Source organism: Wickerhamomyces ciferrii, contig 00013, assembly GCF_000313485.1.
Source record: "Wickerhamomyces ciferrii WGS project CAIF00000000 data, strain NRRL Y-1031 F-60-10, contig 00013, whole genome shotgun sequence".
NCBI classification, from domain to species: Eukaryota; Fungi; Ascomycota; class Saccharomycetes; order Phaffomycetales; family Wickerhamomycetaceae; genus Hansenula; species Hansenula ciferrii.
Genome location: NW_011887727.1, coordinates 154,735 through 172,687, shown reverse-complemented (window position 1 = coordinate 172,687; position 17,953 = coordinate 154,735). Strand labels below are relative to the sequence as shown.

General features: G+C 32.3%; 7 protein-coding genes across 7 annotated transcripts; 6 read left to right on the top strand and 1 right to left on the bottom strand.

Annotated features, from left to right (window-relative positions):
- Window positions 1–1,023: 1,023 nt before the first annotated feature.
- On the top strand, window positions 1,024–1,941 carry PET9 (ADP/ATP carrier protein PET9; the record flags this gene model as incomplete). The annotated part of the gene is made up of 1 exon (XM_011278645.1): window positions 1,024–1,941. One exon carries the CDS (start codon window positions 1,024–1,026, stop codon window positions 1,939–1,941), a length of 918 nt encoding a protein of 305 aa, XP_011276947.1.
- A 1,646-nt stretch (window positions 1,942–3,587) lies between these two features.
- On the top strand, window positions 3,588–6,473 carry BN7_769 (Zn(II)2Cys6 transcription factor; the record flags this gene model as incomplete). Its single annotated transcript, XM_011278644.1, has 1 exon — window positions 3,588–6,473. The coding sequence occupies one exon, from the start codon at window positions 3,588–3,590 to the stop codon at window positions 6,471–6,473; it is 2,886 nt and encodes a 961-aa protein (XP_011276946.1).
- Window positions 6,474–8,141: 1,668 nt separating this feature from the next.
- On the top strand, window positions 8,142–8,945 carry BN7_768 (Zn(II)2Cys6 transcription factor domain-containing protein; the record flags this gene model as incomplete). Its single annotated transcript, XM_011278643.1, has 1 exon — window positions 8,142–8,945. One exon carries the CDS (start codon window positions 8,142–8,144, stop codon window positions 8,943–8,945), a length of 804 nt encoding a protein of 267 aa, XP_011276945.1.
- Window positions 8,946–10,020: 1,075 nt separating this feature from the next.
- Window positions 10,021–10,704, top strand: BN7_767 (glutathione S-transferase family protein; the record flags this gene model as incomplete). Its single annotated transcript, XM_011278642.1, has 1 exon — window positions 10,021–10,704. One exon carries the CDS (start codon window positions 10,021–10,023, stop codon window positions 10,702–10,704), a length of 684 nt encoding a protein of 227 aa, XP_011276944.1.
- A 192-nt stretch (window positions 10,705–10,896) lies between these two features.
- BN7_766 (glutathione S-transferase family protein) lies at window positions 10,897–11,556 on the top strand (the record flags this gene model as incomplete). Its single annotated transcript, XM_011278641.1, has 1 exon — window positions 10,897–11,556. The coding sequence occupies one exon, from the start codon at window positions 10,897–10,899 to the stop codon at window positions 11,554–11,556; it is 660 nt and encodes a 219-aa protein (XP_011276943.1).
- A 314-nt stretch (window positions 11,557–11,870) lies between these two features.
- BN7_765 (glutathione S-transferase family protein) lies at window positions 11,871–12,551 on the top strand (the record flags this gene model as incomplete). Its single annotated transcript, XM_011278640.1, has 1 exon — window positions 11,871–12,551. One exon carries the CDS (start codon window positions 11,871–11,873, stop codon window positions 12,549–12,551), a length of 681 nt encoding a protein of 226 aa, XP_011276942.1.
- Window positions 12,552–12,684: 133 nt separating this feature from the next.
- On the bottom strand, window positions 12,685–13,800 carry ADH3 (alcohol dehydrogenase ADH3; the record flags this gene model as incomplete). The annotated part of the gene is made up of 1 exon (XM_011278639.1): window positions 12,685–13,800. The coding sequence occupies one exon, from the start codon at window positions 13,798–13,800 to the stop codon at window positions 12,685–12,687; it is 1,116 nt and encodes a 371-aa protein (XP_011276941.1).
- Between the last annotated feature and the right edge of the window lie 4,153 nt (window positions 13,801–17,953).

Genomic DNA, 17,953 nt, shown 5'->3' with positions numbered 1-17,953 from the left:
TCTATGTATCTAATAGTAAATAATGATCTTCCATTCATAATCTTGTGTGGTAATTTTCTTTATGTTTCGAAATTCCTACTTTTCCTTTTTAAACTTTGCGCACAAGATTAAAATCGAAAAACTGATTGGTCGCCGACTTGTGCAAATTTTCGCAATACTACCTGATTCGGAAGAACCAGGGGGATACGTAGTCGCTTTCAAAAACAGCCATACAAATAGGTCAAGATCATAAATAAGTAGTATGATGAAGACTCAGTGATGGACAGAAAAAGGGGAGGGTATCGTTTAAACGATAAAGGTGAACTTCTAGAGCAATTGAAGTCTTTAATGGTATGTTTTTTTAGGTATTTTGCTTTCATAGTTCGTAAGTCCATACTTTAATACCTAAATCTTCATTCACGCTTGATCTCTCATTTTTCAGTACGAAAATTGGCGCTTTGGCGCTTTTTTCGAATTTGCCGGCTACAAATTTTTAGGTGAACTGCTCTCCAGTAATTGGAGGGTTCAAACTTCAGAACATCAAGAAACAAGACTGGTTATAGGTTATAGGTGTAAGACTGATCCCCTTTAATTTATGGTTAATTGACACTGTTTTGATGTTACTCAAATGGCATTGTAACAGCTGATATTCAATGTTTCAAAAGCACTCATACTACCTTATTTAATACACAAGATCTCTTTCCTTGTGAAGTTGTAAAATCGTTTATTTAACAGAAGTCAAAAACCCAAAAACTTGAAAACGTCAAGAGATCCTTAAGAATGGCTCAATCCGGTAATTAAGAACCACAAATATTTTGCCATTCTTTCCTAATGAAGTAACTCGGAAGAGATCTGAAATTCTTTTTTTGAAAAATTAAAAAATTTCCACCATTTTTGGCGCGCTTTTTTGATTCGACGTTGATTTTGGAAAATTTTGTATAAATCAACCCGATATCCACTTTTTTTGAAAATTTTTGCAATCTTGTCCCTTTTTTCTTCTTCTTTTCTAGTCTATAACCTCAATTAAATATTCCTTATTCCACAATGGGTGAACAAAAAATCGAATCCTCATTTTTAGCTGATTTCTTGATGGGTGGTGTTTCTGCCGCTGTCTCAAAAACTGCTGCTGCTCCAATTGAACGTGTTAAATTATTGATTCAAAATCAAGATGAAATGATTAAACAAGGTAGATTATCCCACAAATATACCGGTATTGCTGAATGTTTCAAACGTACTGCTGCTGATGAAGGTATCATCTCATTCTGGAGAGGTAACACCGCTAACGTTATCCGTTATTTCCCAACCCAAGCTTTAAACTTTGCTTTCAAAGATAAATTCAAAGCTTTATTCGGTTTCAAAAAAGATGAAGGTTACTGGAAATGGTTCGCTGGTAACTTAGCTTCAGGTGGTTTAGCTGGTGGTTCTTCATTATTATTCGTTTACTCTTTAGATTATGCTCGTACCCGTTTAGCTAACGATGCTAAATCTGCTAAAGGTAACGGTGAAAGACAATTCAACGGTTTATTCGATGTTTACAAAAAAACTTTAGCTTCAGATGGTATTGCTGGTTTATACCGTGGTTTCTTACCATCAGTTGTTGGTATTGTTGTCTACCGTGGTTTATACTTCGGTTTATATGATTCTTTGAAACCAGTTGTTTTAGTTGGTTCATTAGACGGTTCTTTCTTAGCTTCTTTCTTATTAGGTTGGGTTGTTACTACTGGTGCTTCTACCGCTTCTTACCCATTAGATACCGTTAGAAGAAGAATGATGATGACTTCAGGTCAAGCTGTTAAATACTCTGGTGCTTTCGATGCTTTCAAACAAATCGTTGCTACTGAAGGTGTTAAAACCTTATTCAACGGTTGTGGTGCTAACATCTTAAGAGGTATTGCCGGTGCTTTAGTTATCTCCTTATACGATCAATTACAAGTTATCTTATTCGGTAAGAAATTCAAATAGATTTGAGTTGTGTACATAGCTCTTTAATGAAAATTTAACTATTCTGTAATAATCTATATTAATTGTAGTATTCATCGTCAGCTGTTTCTTTTCAATGGCGTCCATATTGCACATTGGTTGATTTATATACCTAGATTCTAAATATAAATTTGAAAGTTGAAGTTAGCTTGATTGAAACTAGATGTATACGCTGGACTTGCAGGTGTAATTAACTATAGCACGGAGCTGTATGTGTTGGTTACAATATCGTCAACTTGATATGTTTATTAAAGTCATTTTCTGAGAAGCTGATTGATATTATATATTGAACATGGATGATGATACTCAAGTTATATACATATTTGTCGAGTCCCACTATAGACTATAGTGGAATATATCGATTACACTTATTGGAAATCGATTTCGAATCCGATCGTAGTTGGTCGCGGAAGGCCAGCTAATTATTTCAACTTACGCGGTTATATAATATTTTGCTATTCAGTTCTCAAGCTCGAGTCAACACTACACCGCACTGGTCGCAGAGTATCCCAGGCACAGTAGTCAGGAATCAAAGATCATCGCTATAGATGTGAATTACGTGATAGAAGTACAGTTGATGATTGTCTTCCTAAGGATGGAATTGATTTGATCAACTTTATCAAAGTGTTAGTGTATTAGTGTGTGTTTTTCTACGAATATCTTGGTACATATTGCATTGAAGATATTTAATGAATTATATCCGCATGGTCTAGTCAATATTTATGATACAGGCAGCTTGATTCTGTCAAGTTATTCAAACTTGATTGTGTTTTAAAAAAGGCAGCTATTTTAGAATACAAAAGATATTTATAAGTCAACATCAAATATGAATTCGGTGACTTACCACCTTCTAAAGCTGTTCACAACATCTATGATCCAATTTGAGAGGAATCAAAGCTTCATGGCCGATTATCTGAAAAAATATACAGGCTTCAAACATGAAGCGCTAAGATTAATAATTATACTTGTACAGTACCTATTAATGTTAAAATATTGTTGTATATAAGCTTACTTCTATAGCACATATTATATATATATTATTGGTTATATGCATATATAATATGGCTTATATCTAATTTTGTGCTATCATTCAGTGCATTACATGTGATATCTAATATACAATCTCTATACGTCGGGTACTTATATACTCAATGTTCTAGTTAATACATGTATATTATTTATATAATATACGTCTTACAAATAGGCTCCTTCTTGCTTGTAGTATTAATAGCTAGCTTCTCCTTATAGACGATCGGCCCCTACATTACAATGTGTTAAATACTATACACCAGCTCTACAGATTATTCTCGTTGCTTATCTCTCCTAACAATATATATTTTTAAGAGTTTCCCCGGATTCTACTACTCAGACGATGAGCATTGAGAACTTAAAAGCCTACTTAAAGGTTTGGCTTCGGAATCCTGTTCTACAATAGTGACCCGACACCGAGACCAGCCCATAAACGTTTGGTCTCGGTTTCGGAATGAGAAGCATGACCAGCACCTCCGAACCCTCCAAAAACAATGGATTCTCTTTAAAAACAATTTCTAATTGTTGAAAGTTATAAATGTATTTGTAGTTTGTAGTATCAAAAGAACATCAAACCTTGTGAACTGCAGCTAGCCATAATGTCATCAACTCAGCCAGAGCATCACCCTGCTCAAACACAAACTCAACAACAGCAGCAGCAACAACAACAACAACAACAGCCAAAAAGAACAATCAAAGCGTGTGATTTTTGTAAAGCCAAAAAGATCAAATGTGATGGCGAATCACCTTGTGCAAGATGTAAAAAGGCTTCAAATACGTGTGTTTATACACATATTGAAAGATCAAGACCAGGTATACGCAAACGCCAGAGTAAAAAAGCTGCTATTAAATCGTTAGATTCAAGGATTGATAAATTAGAAGGTTTATTGAATGTTTTAGTGAATAAAATTGGAGACCCATCTGGTACATCTTCACAAACAAGAAAGCAAAGTGTCACTGGAAGTATCACAGAGGATCAACAAGACTCTGAAGATGATCAGTCAAGAAGTACAATATCCCCAGGACCATTAGAGTCTCCGTCACAAACTTCGCAAGAAGGTATTAGTCCAGAAGCTCAACATGCTATGAATAAGACAAAACAAATGTTAGCAGATGATGAAACTGCAAAAGTCTCTTGTGGTGAATATATTGGATCACAATGTACCATGTCTATATTTAGTGCACAAGGTCTATCCTGGATATGTGGTAAAGCTAAGAATGCTATATGTGTCAAGCCAATCATAAAAGCTCTTAGTCAAATGAATCTAGTTATGGGTAAACAAAGGGATACTTTATCTTCGCCTGTCAATTTTGAGAAAGATGTTGTACCACTACCCCCAAAAAATGATGCATATGAGTCTTTAGAAATTTATGATAAACTATTTCCCTTTACGTCATATCTTGTTGAAAAAGAAGAATTGAAAAATATACTTGATCGTTATTATTCTCATTTAGAAGATATACACTTCACGAAAGACTTGCTGCCGTCAGAATATTTGATGCTTTATATGATGTTGATATATGGATGTTGTGTTAGGGCTCAAGAAGCCTCACTTTTAGGTAAAGATTCGGAGGTTGCACGTCTACAAAGAAATGAAGCTCGTTATTTTAATAGCGCAACTCATTATTATCAAAAAGTGTCAGCTTTTGGTGAGAGTATAACTGCTTTAAAGGCTATATTAATGCTTGCCTTATATGGAGATTTAACTATAGTTCCAGAAATAGATTACTATGTAACATCTACCGCTATTAGATTGGCTCAATCACTAGGCCTTCATAGAATTGAAACTATGAATTCACTCCCTCCAAAAGAAAGAAGTGAAAGAAAACGGCTTTGGTTTATGTGTTATATCATTGATAGAAGATTGTGCTTGCATTCGGGTAAACCACCCATCATAAATGATAATGATATTTCTTCGATTGATGTGAATATCACACCAAATTTCCATGAAATTAAATTAGCTACTGCAAGAGCATTACATATAACTCTTGATCAATTAGATTTGGATCATAATATGAACCATTGTGATACTTTTTATTTGAAATCAAAAGAACTCGATGTGGAAGAGTATCCGAATGTTGTGGAATGTACTTGGTTAAGAGTGGCAAGAGTAACTTCAAAGGCTTACAACAGATTATTTAGTGCTACAGCATTGATGAATAAAACGCGTTCGGATATGATGAAGATCATTGAAGTATTGAATGATGAATTAGAAGAAATTAAGATGTCCATACCTGTTTCTATTAGACCAGGATATCCAATTAATTTACCAAAAAATTCAAAAGATTATCAAATTGATTATTCTAAAGTTGTACACATGCAAATGTCGTTTAATTCAGTCTCAATGGTCATCAATAGGGTTGCACTGAGTAAACATTGGGGTGATTATCAACCAGAAAGTGAAATATCGATCATGCCAGGTTTACTCAAAGAGCAATTGCCAATTGAATTAAGGTTTTCCAAAATGTGTATTCAAGCATGCACTGATATTATTGATCTGTCGAATACATTTCGTCAAAAGGATTTTAATCTTTGTTTGAGTCAACTCTTCACATATTTTTCTGCTGTTGTTACAGTATTAACATTTAGTATGGAAAATCCAAATCAACCACAAACCAGGAATATAATTGAAAAAATTATTCATAATCTACTATATGAATTTCATGATTGTTATCCTAGAAATAGAATTGATTTAATCAACTATATCAAAGTAACGGGTATGTGCTTTGCTGTTGGTATTTTCGTTAAAATTGCATTAAAAATTTATAATGAGTCAAATCCGCATAATAACATTACCACCAATACAGATTTATTAACTGAAAGATTAATTGAGATTGATTCAGTGTTAACTAAAACCATTGAAGAGTATAAAAGACAGTTAGTCAAGTATGAAGATGATAGATTATCAGTCACATTATCAGACGTTTCAATTGGACAAACATTGTCAGAAATTAATATGAGATCTTTTTCTTCTTCCTCCTCTTCAACCACAACGTCAGCGGCAGCCTCAGCAGCAGCAGATTCAGAGACTCCAAATTCGTCAATTTCCTCAATTATTTCACCAAGTGCAAATGTATCTAATCCACATTTTAAAATTCCAGAACCAAAATTCCCATCATACTCCAATCCACAAGGCAATAAAAATTTACACAACTCTTTATTAAATCCACCAATGCAATCAGAAACTAATTTAGGATATAAAACACCAACAGGGTATAATTTACCATCAAATTTTGGTGATACACCAACAAATTCAAGTGATAATTCATTAGTCCCACCAACGCTTGATGATATACTAAATACAGATGATTTAAATATAAACTGGAATTATTTTTCATATAATTTATTCAATATTCCAGCGCAGTTTATTGATGTTTATGATCAGCAACCATCATTATCACAACAACAACAGCAGCAACAACAGCAGCAGCAACCATCACAACAAGTTCAACCTACAACTGGATCTTCTCAATATTTGTTATAATAAGATAACGGATTACAAAGTTTCAAAGGTAACTCAAATCATGAGTACATAATACATCGAAATGAAATACGACCGTTTGCTTAATGTTTTTTCTAATGTTTTTTTTAACTGATCAAGTCAACTTATGATTTAATACATGCAATTTTACGATATTAATATGATAATATACTTGTGAGCTGGCTTTTAATGTAGTTTTGTAGTTCAAAAACCAAGCTATATCTATAGTATAGCTAAAGTTAATTAGCTTAATTTAACTAGCTATATTTGTATATATATAGTACTATGTACACTCAAAGCGTTAACTTCAAAACAATTACGTTTATATACAGACATGTTGGAAAGATGTGAATAGCTGGGAATGTTCAATAATACCCAATAATATTATATAATAAATATCGTATAGCCTTGATTAGATTGATGATGATCATTGTTTTTTTGATATAAGGACGTGGCCTTAAGATATGATAGGTGTCCACCTAAATCCGTTTAAACTCGAGCAACGTATCAAAACTATAATATTTAGACAGCGTGATCATATACCTATATTCATCCCTGAACAAGCCGTACTAATAGAATTAAAGTTTAAACCCCATCTAGTTCTGGTGTGTATACAAAACCATGCTGACTATATGATGTATAGATTGACGTAACAGCTTGTAAGAATCTGGAATAAAGATAAGGAAGAACGTTAGAAATTAAAATAAAGACGACGTGGCGCTAAAGCTTTTTGATTAAATATTCTGTATATATATATTTGGTACACTGGGCAGTGGGTAGGTAGCTGCCTTGTATCTGTGTACGTCTGAGATCCATGTAGGGCAGTGTATGATCTGGGTATTCGATTAGAATATACGCTCGTACCATACTACTGCATGACTTGTTGATTTGCGATCAAGTTTTATAACTTCAATTCTTTGAGGTATTCTTGTTGCTTAATTAACTCCAGACTTGATAAATAATTATTAGCTCTGCCATTTAAAACTAACTTAAAAGTTACGCGTGTGTATTGCTGTAAAACTTACACCCTTTAAACCCTTCGGCCGTAATCTTTTCCTCCGATTTACTGGAACGGTTGAACAAAATACGACGTACAAACAGTTTCAAACAACCTGTGAAGTCCATTAATAAACAACAACACACCATTCAAACACAATCTTCACAGGCATTCCACAACTTCCCATGTCCTAGCATTATACAAAGAAATAGCACCCTAGATTCTGTAACCTTTGGATGAACTCTGGCACAAACTTCCCAATCAAGTTCTGAACGATGTTGAACGAGAAAAAAAAAACTTCAAACTTCAAACCCGCAAAATCCTCGCCGATCCTTTACAAAGTTTACATAAGCGCCATATATTAAAAAAAAATATTATAAATCCATGGTAATACCGGAACCAAAAATTAGTCATTTTACATTCCGAACACCGAAACCAGCGGAATTAACTTATAAATCCATTACAAAAAATTCAAATCCCACGCAAAAACTGAAAATGGAACTCTATCGACCCAGATTATTTATGATTTATAATACTTGAAAAGTTAATTTTGACAGGAAAAATTAAAAATATATATATAAACATGGATTCGTCAAATTCTTTTATGCGTCACGACTCACGTATAAAGTTTTATATTAGCTGTTGACTATTCTAGTGTTGTGTCATGTTATAATATGTCAAGATATCAAAGACAGAAACAAACTTCATCATCATCATCAACAACATCTCCAACAATGAGTGATACTGGTAATGAATCATATCCAACTATAAGAAGACGTATTTCCAAAGCATGTAATTATTGTCGACAAAGGAAAATCAAATGTAATGGATCATCACCATGTTTGAATTGTAAAAATCATCATATTGAATGTGCTTATTCTAAAACTATACGTAAAAAGAAGAAAACAACAACAAAGAAATTAACTTTACAAGAATTAGAAAAAAGAGTTAATAAAATGGATCAAAAATTTGATTTATTAAATGATAAAGTTTCAATGATTTTAGAATTATTATCCAAAAATGGTATTAAACAACATTCACATAATCATAAAGAATCAGAAATTAAACAAGTTGAACAAGCTACAACTTCTGAATTAGTTAGTTCAGATGAAGAATATGAAGAAGATGAAGAGTTAGAACAAGAGGATCATGAACATGTGCTATCTCCATTATCAGAATATAGTCAATCTACAAATTCAGATTCAATATCATCAAATGAACAACCTGAAGAACCTATAATTAAAAATGAAGAAATTGATACAACAATGTTTCAATCAGATTTACTTGCAAATGTTAATAATTATTCATTAGATCAAATATCTACTCAAATTCCTGGGTTTACTGAAGGACAAACACAGTTTGATTTGATTGGTATGAATGGATTAAATGGGTTGAATGGGTTTAAAGATCAACTTAATTATCTTTATGATTCAAATCAATTAACGAATACAAATTTGGATTCAAATGATGTTTTTTAAATTGGTCATATTAACTTTTAATATTTCAAATCACCTACGGTTTTAATGATTCTATATGATATTTGTTTGGTAATGTATCTATTATTCTATGTTTGCTTTTTTAGTTTGTTTTAATGTTTATGCTTTTTGGTTTCAATTCGGTAATGATATACAGTTATAATATATATAATAGTTTATGATGTCTTGTACATAGAAATTCTTTAATTTTATGAAGTTGTTCAGGTTCATAGTAGTACCTTTGTTTGATGGATCTGGATTCTAGAATATATGTCAAATCTTTTTAATATTAATGAAGTTATCGGTTCTTGATTCCTAATGGGGATTTTTAAACCGAGACCGATCGTACCATAGAAAATCTCCGTTTCGTACGAAATGGATTTAAAGTTAGACAGCTGTGCTAGAGCCGCGTTCAATTAATAATAATCTTATAAACTAATTAAATTCAAAGGTAATTCATAAGCAATTATAATAGTATATATTAGCAACAGTAAGGAAAAGGTCAGTTACTTACTAATGATTAATAGCTTGGGGTTGGGTCTCAATCAGCGAGCAGCTGTTTAATAATTTGTACACAAGTTAGTTGAAACTTGAGGGTATAAATCAGTTTCTCAGTTAAATAGGCCGACACCGATGGCCGATGCTATAAAAACTTCATACTAGTCAGATCAGAAAAGTTATAACCTACAAGCTACAAGTATATCTTCAACTCTCAATCATTTCGATCAATGATATCAGATTATTGATCTTTGGGAAACACTTATAACAAAATGGAAATTGACCTATATGCCTTGATTTGGTTTAAAAATGTATTAGTTTTACTCAATTAGGTTATAGAAAACATGGGGCAGAATCGATATATCATCATCAAGATTTATAAATCATTCAAGTACCAGAGTACCACTACGAAAAAGCCCTTTCCTTATCGACTCATAGTGGTAACTAATCAAACTACTATCGAAATATCATTCAACTATAAGTTTATATAAAAGGTTCTTGGATTGTTGCTGATAGTTAATTGAACTCCTATATCAAACTATTATCAATATATCATATATCCCCCAGTACAACGTTAAAAATGGTTAAAGTCGATGAAGGTGATCCAAAATATGGTCCACTTGAAGCTCCTTATACAAAACTTTACTCTTTTGGCACATCAAATGGTAAAAAAATATTCATCTTATTAAGATTATTAGGTAAAGAAGATTATTTTTATAGACCAATGGATATGGAAGTTGAAATGGAACAAAAACAATCTTGGTTTATAAAATTAAATCCAAATGGTAGATTTCCTGTATTAAGTGAAGTTGATTCAAATGGTAAACAAATTATATTACATGAAACAGGTGTTATTTCTCAATGGATTGCTGATAAATATGATGTTGAACGTAAATATTCCTATAATCATGATGATCCACTCTGGTGGGAACAGTCACAATGGTTAACATTTCAAGTTGCCTCACATTCACCAATTCAAGGACAAACTCATCATTTCCAATCATTTAGTGACGTTGATGATGAGTATGGTAAGAAAAGATTTCAAGATGAATTGAAAAGAATTTATGACGTTTATGAGAAAAGATTAACCATAAATAATGGTTGGTTAGTGGGAGATCATTTAAATATTGCAGATATAAATGCTTTCCCTTGGGTTTCAAGATGTGAATTTGCAAAGATTTCCCTTGATGAATTTCCAATTTTGAAAAAATGGCATGATAAAATTGCAGCTATTCCTGAAGTTCAAGAAGCAATGTTGATTTAATAAATGATATAATAATGAATTTTGAATTGTAAGTAGTCGTTTAGTAGAAAATTTGGATTTTAATTACGCAGTAAAACCTGTCAAATATCTGTTATGGAAGTTATTACTGTATTGCAAGATGATTTTTGTATTTCAAAATTTCGAGATTCAATTTTTCTTTGCTCTTCACAACATTCAAAGATAACAACTTTAATGATTGAACTCTATTCATCTCCAACTTCAAATGGTCTTAAAATCACAATACTGTTAGAAGTACTTGGTCTAGAGTATAACTATCATTCTATAGATCTTGAAAGAAAGCAAAATCATGAACCTTGGTTTTTAGAATTAAACCCAAGTGGGACAATCCCTGTGATTAAAGATACCAGTAAATCACCAACCAAAATCTTTTCGGAATCAATTACAATTATCCAGTATCTAGCCGATGAATATGATATAAGGAGACAGTTTTCATATTCCCATAATCATCCCCTTTGGCTTGAACAATTACAATGGTTGATGTGGCATGCTGCATCTCATGAACCCATACAATATCAATTACATCTATATAAAACTTTTTTACCTTCACCAAAAACTTCTCAAGGAATCAAAGATTTTGATTATTGCTCTGATATGTTTGAGAATAAGACAAGACAATTATTTGACGTGATGAACAATCGATTAAAACATAATAACGGTTGGTTTGTGGGTAATTGTTTGAATATTGTTGATATTGTGATATTCCCTTGGATCAAAAGAGCATATGCAGGTGGATTAGGTGAATTGGATGATTGGGATGAATTGAAGAAATGGAGATCTAAGCTTGATGGTATTGATAGTTTTAAAAGAGGTCAATTAATCGGTGTTGAATAATTTTGTCGATAAAGTTTGTATGATATCGGATATGCATAATCAAACGTTAAACAATGATACCTTCGAAAACTTTGTAGATCTTGTCAATACACGGGTAAATTACTTTTAATAGACATCAGTCAAGAATATAAACCTTGAATCGTTAATCTAAAGGTGTGGTATCGTGCTACCTCATTTTTGCCTAATTAGGCTGATAAGTAACCACAATATTCCTGATCTAGTGTGGCTGTATAAATCATATAAAAAAGATTGAATGTTCCCTATACTTTCAACGCGAAAAGGTATTAACTTACAACAACAATAACACAATCAAAATGGTCAAAGTTGATGAAGGTGATGCTCAATTGGGTGCTTTAGAGGCACCATATACCAAATTATATAGTGTTGGTACTTCTAATGGTCAAAAAATCACAATTTTCTTGGAGCTTTTGAAAAAAGATTACATCTATAGAAAGATTGACTTCAGCATTGATGAACAAAAACAACCATGGTTTATTGAATTGAATCCAAATGGTCGTATTCCTGTTTTGAGTGATGTCGATAAAGATGGTAAAAGAATAACATTACATGAAACTGGGGTTATCTTACAATATTTAGCTGATAAATATGATACTGAACGCAAATATTCATATGATCATAATGATCCACTTTGGTGGGAACAATTTCAATGGTTAGTTTTCCAAGTTGCTTCACATTCACCATTACAAGGTCAAGCTCATCATTTTGTTTCATTTGCTAAAGTTGATAATGAATATGGTAAAAAAAGATATACAGATGAGGCTAAAAGAATTTATGGTGTTTATGAAATTAGATTGAAACAGAATAATGGCTGGTTAGTTGGTGATAAATTAAATATTGCAGATATAAGTGCTTATCCATGGATCTCAAGATCACGTCTGTTTAAGACTGATTTATCAGAATGGCCAAATTTACAAAAATGGGTTGAAAAAATTGCAGCTATTCCTGAAGTTGCAAAAGGACAATCGGTTAATTAGCTTTAATATCATATAGTTTTTGAATATCTACAAATGATCCAATTACTCTATAAATATCAAATTTATTTCTTTATTATATAATTCGTTAAATATTTCGTTAACCCGTAAACAAACAACTAAAAAAACATTAAATCTATTTTTCGGTATCAACAACGTAACGACCTAAGATTTTACCTTGTTCCATTAATTCGAAAACTTCTGGTAATTTAGATAAACCAACAACTTGGATTGGTGATTTAACTAAACCTCTGGTGAAGAAATCAATAGCTTCTCTGGTATCAGCTCTGTTACCAACATATGAACCTTTAATTTGGATAGATTTAACAACATGTGAGAAAACTTCTGATTTACAAACAGCACCGGCTGGTAAACCAACTAAAACAACGGTACCGGTTGGTCTAACGTATTCAGTTGATTGAGAAATAGCAGCTTCAGCAACTGAAACATTGATAACACCGTGTGGACCACCGTTGGTAGCATTTTGGATAGCTTCAGTAACATTTTTTTCTTTAGTGAAATCAACGAAAACTTCACCACCTAAAGAATGGAATAATTCTTTTTTAGCATCACCACCATCAATACCTAAAACTCTTAAACCCATAGCTTTAGCATATTGAACAGCTAATGAACCTAAACCACCAGCAGCACCTGAAATGGCAACCCATTGACCTGGTTTCAAATCAGCGGTTTTCAAAGCTTTGTAAACAGTAACACCGGCACATAAGATTGGAGCAATGTTAGCTAAATCAGTACCTTGTGGGATTTTAGCAGCTTGAACGGCATCAGCAGTAGCATATTGTTGGAAAGAACCATCATGGGTGTAACCTGATAAATCAGCGTGAGCACAGTTTGATTCGAAACCTTGTTCACATAATTCACATGATAAACATGAACCGTTTAACCATTTAATACCGGCAATATCACCAATTTCAAAGTTTTTAACTGAATCACCTTTGGCAACAACAATACCAGCACCTTCGTGACCACCAACTAATGGTAATTTAACTGGTAATGGCCAATCACCTTTCCAAGCGTGTAAATCGGTGTGACAGACACCTGAGTATTTAACATTGACTAAAATTTCATTAGCTTTTGGTTTTGGAACTGGAATATCTTTGTATTCTAATTTACCACCGTTTTCATAAAAGATAACACCTTTTTGTGTTTCTGGAATGGTTGTGGTAGCTAAAGTTCTGATGAATGAGCTTCTGTTAATTGGAGCAAATTGTCTTGTTAATGTTCTAAGCATTGTGTATGATATATGATGTATTGAATATTTAAAAGAGAAGAGAAATTCTAATCCAAAAATCAAAACATTGCAAATTCGTTTATGTAAAAAATTGGGTATAATGCGTTACTTTTATAGTTTAAGCATCCATGATTCAACAAACACAACATTTTCCAGAAAGTCTCGGAGTTGACGCGTATGCTTCAAATCTGAATCTGTTAAAGTCAAAGACTCAAAGATTTTTTTTTTGTGTGTATGCATTAGCTATTATGGAATTGGTGATCCGGACTTTGGAGACCTTTCGAAACAGGATTTAAGAGCCTTGAATGAACGGATCACGAAGGTAAAGGCTGACAATTAGAGGGATCTGTTCGTTAAAAGAGTAATCTTAGCCTACCATAATGAAGCGATACTTCTATAATATATTCATAAGAAGTCTCTCAGAACAATTATATCAGAGACCTTAGAAACTAGAGCTCGAATAACTCAAGTCTGTATATGTTTTAGTCTCCTTTAGCCCTACAAAAGCTTTAGTCTTATGTAATGGAGGGGTATATTGTGGAGCTGGAGCTCTGTGATCCACTTTATTGAAGCTTGATTTTAGTAACGAAAGGCTAAAACAACCAAAAGAAGATAAGGATGAGCCTCGTGTTAACAGGAATAATATCAAAGTATGGAGTAATAAAGCAATAGAGATGTGATTCTTTGGCACAGAGTTAAATAACCAACATGTCAAAATGGGTACCATATACAACTAATTAGAACCCTAAACTCTCACATTGATTAGTTAAGATTATCACTATAACTTCACCTTCAACTTCACTCGTCTCTTCAACTGTATCAACTATAGAACGAATTTAATTAGCCAGCTCTCCGCGTATAAAGCGTTTCTCGGACTTGAATCCTTCGAAATCGGGATTGAACAATTGTACTCATGAAGAATTGCATACCTTTCAAAATTAAACTCAAACAAAAGTATGCATAAAATATTTCTTTCAATTAACTCTTCTGTTACTGGGTGTTTTAATATCTGGAGATTCGAGAACAAAGCTTAGCATCATTGAACATCATGGCTAAATTTTCCGAGAGAATTAGTATATATACCATAAATCATTAATTATCGAATTACCTTATCCAGACTCGATGCTATTCAAGATTCATTTAATATCTATTTTACGTACGCGCATATTCTCGTTATACAAAGGGCTTGAGGAAGCTGAGATAACTTGGGAAACTAGGAAACGTAAAGGATCAGACTATACATATGGATTCCAAATTGATCCGGTAATTTAGGGCCGTTATTGTCCCCAATTCTTGACACAATCCAAGCGACTATTTAAACACTCCATACTCATCGTGATCTTAATTGATGGATCAATAAGTTTAAACCTAATCGATCAAAACCTCAGCGCCATGGATTTAAGAGCATTGAGCCTCATGAATGAAAAAATTTTAATTTGCAAACCACATTAACATGATCCACACAAAAGTCATTTGTTCTTATACAATTCTATTCGGACTCCATAAACATTCCTAATGATCAATTTCAAATGGTAAATCGTGCATCGGCTTAAGTACATTCAGTGATTGTTTTAAAAGTCTTGAATTTATTGGTCAATTGACACTGATGTATATAAATCTCGGACTTAACTATGGTGTGGTCTTTATCAAAAATGAGTCGCTTTTTACTCCAGGAAATTTTTAAAAAATGTAAGGCTGAAGATTTTATGGAGCTTCTTTCACATATAAAGAAGGTTCAATTGAGCTTGTTTTGTCTTTGGATAGGTTTTTGTTCCTCTTTAACCGGAAACAACATGATATTTGAGGAGCAGTTGCAACTTTGCAGGTACACAATTATGATAATCTGCTGATGGAAAAGATAACAATTCTCACCTTTAATGTTATTTTGACACCTGGTTTTAAATCTTACAAATTATACCTTTGATTTGTTGATAATATCTAATACTACTCAAATTTCAGACTCTAGTCCAATGCAAAGTATGCATGGTGAATTCTTAAATATTGGTTAAATAGCTCGATTTTATGGACTAAGAACCTTGAAATCAGGATTTAATGGATCATACAGCATCTCGTGATTGCTCAGTTCTAACTTCTCATCAGCTACTCAATACTTAGGCAACAACTGAAAAACCACTGACTCATTTGGTCATACAACGTTATACCGTTACCAATATTGGGCTTACAACCTACATAGTACCCTCAAATCGATAAGATTAAGATGTTCATATCTAATATTGAATTCTAAAACAAATGACATTTATATAAGGCCGTTTTATTGTTCTGATCTACTCCCCGCTTTTGCTTCAACTTATATTCGATTATATACCTCAATTTTGTTGAGTTGTCAAATATCATTATCATATGATGTCCCTCAGTATGACCTCAATTGTATATGTAGTTATATTGTTTTATAATATTGTGTCATTTTCGTTTAAATTTTGAGAATCACATCACCTTACACCGTTTCTTAAATTCTGTTAGGCTTTCTGCCTATCTGTCTATCGACTGCTAAACGATTAATTGGTATGGCCAACATTGGCGTAAATTTTTAGTGTATAAACTTTAATATACAATAAAATAAAGATATTGTAAGTCAGCACTATAATTTTGTTTCATAAATGGGTTCAATTACTCTTAAAAAACATGACTATTACTTTATTGAGCTTTTTTGAAGCAAAATTTTTTAAAATTTTTTTATTTCAAATATAAAGTTAACCACAAAAATTTTATTTTTAATTCCAAATCTTAAATTTATAAAATTACTATTTTTCAAAATGCTGAAATTCATGATTTTAAGCAGCTACTAATATTTTTCACTAGTATCTGATAATTATGATATATTGATATCACTATATTTCAATACATAATTATCGAGATATTTAGAAGAATAATATTAGCTGCTAATTTTAAGTTATTCGGAGCACGGAATATTTCGGAATTAATTAAGTACATGCCGAAAATTTTCAGAGGAGTAGACGAACATGATATTAATAATTTATTATAGTACTGTCTATGTCACAGCTATACAAAACAATTTATATATATTAATGACGAGGTATACCGTGTGTAATTATATGGAGATGAGCTATTTTAAAATACTAACGATCACAATTAAATATAAGTCATCGTTAAATTATGCATTATAATCAACGCTTGTGTTACAAGCTACAACACTACAACTTATACTATCACGGCTTGTATGAGTTCCTTCACTACAGTATATGTATACACTCAATTATTATCCAGATCCAAACAGTACTTATGGTAGGACTGTACATAATGATTACATAGCAAATTAAATCAACAAAGAAATGTAAAATATTATCTTACAGATTTTAGTTAACTTAGTTTTGATATGATTTTGTGATATAATTGTCATTTGAAACAGAGAACCAGATAGTTTTAGGAATTAGCTCAGAGTAGATCCAACTTAGGTCACATAATAGGAAGCTATAGTATATATTTTGAGCTATATTGCGACACCTTGGAGTACTTAAACACATCGTGACGATAACATTGAAACACATGTGAAAGCTAAGAAACTGATTTTCAAACTTGTTTAAAATCTTACACATTTATGTTATACATGCTGTTTCAAAAGCATCTTGATGTTTTTTGAATGATCTGTTGAAATTATTATAAATTTGTGTCATATGATATACGATTGATCGATTTATATAGATATATAGATGTACTTTAGTAGTTATCTTAGAAGTACAGGAACTCAAAATATTATATGGTACTAAATATGCCAATTGTAAGCATTGTTATCAACTGATTTTGTTTTGTTTACGTATTGAAAGATATGTAAAAATGTTTTATACTCGAAAAATAAGCTTTGATTGTCTAAACATAATGGTGACTATTTTCATTATGTTTTGTACCACCACGTCTTAGAGTCGAAGTCCACGAATTGGCGAGTAATCCAAATTATGACAGCATACGAACTACCTTTTTCAGGTTTATCGACTTGGTTAGACAATTAAAGTAGCACGACTTGAATAAAATGAAGTCATTTCATTAGTTAAGTGGGATGAGTAAAAGGTTATATTGAATTTAGACGCCATAATGATATATATAGAATATTTTTTTTACTTTTTGAATTTCTCTTGTTGGCCATTATATGAGGTGGTGGATCTAACAGGATATATTC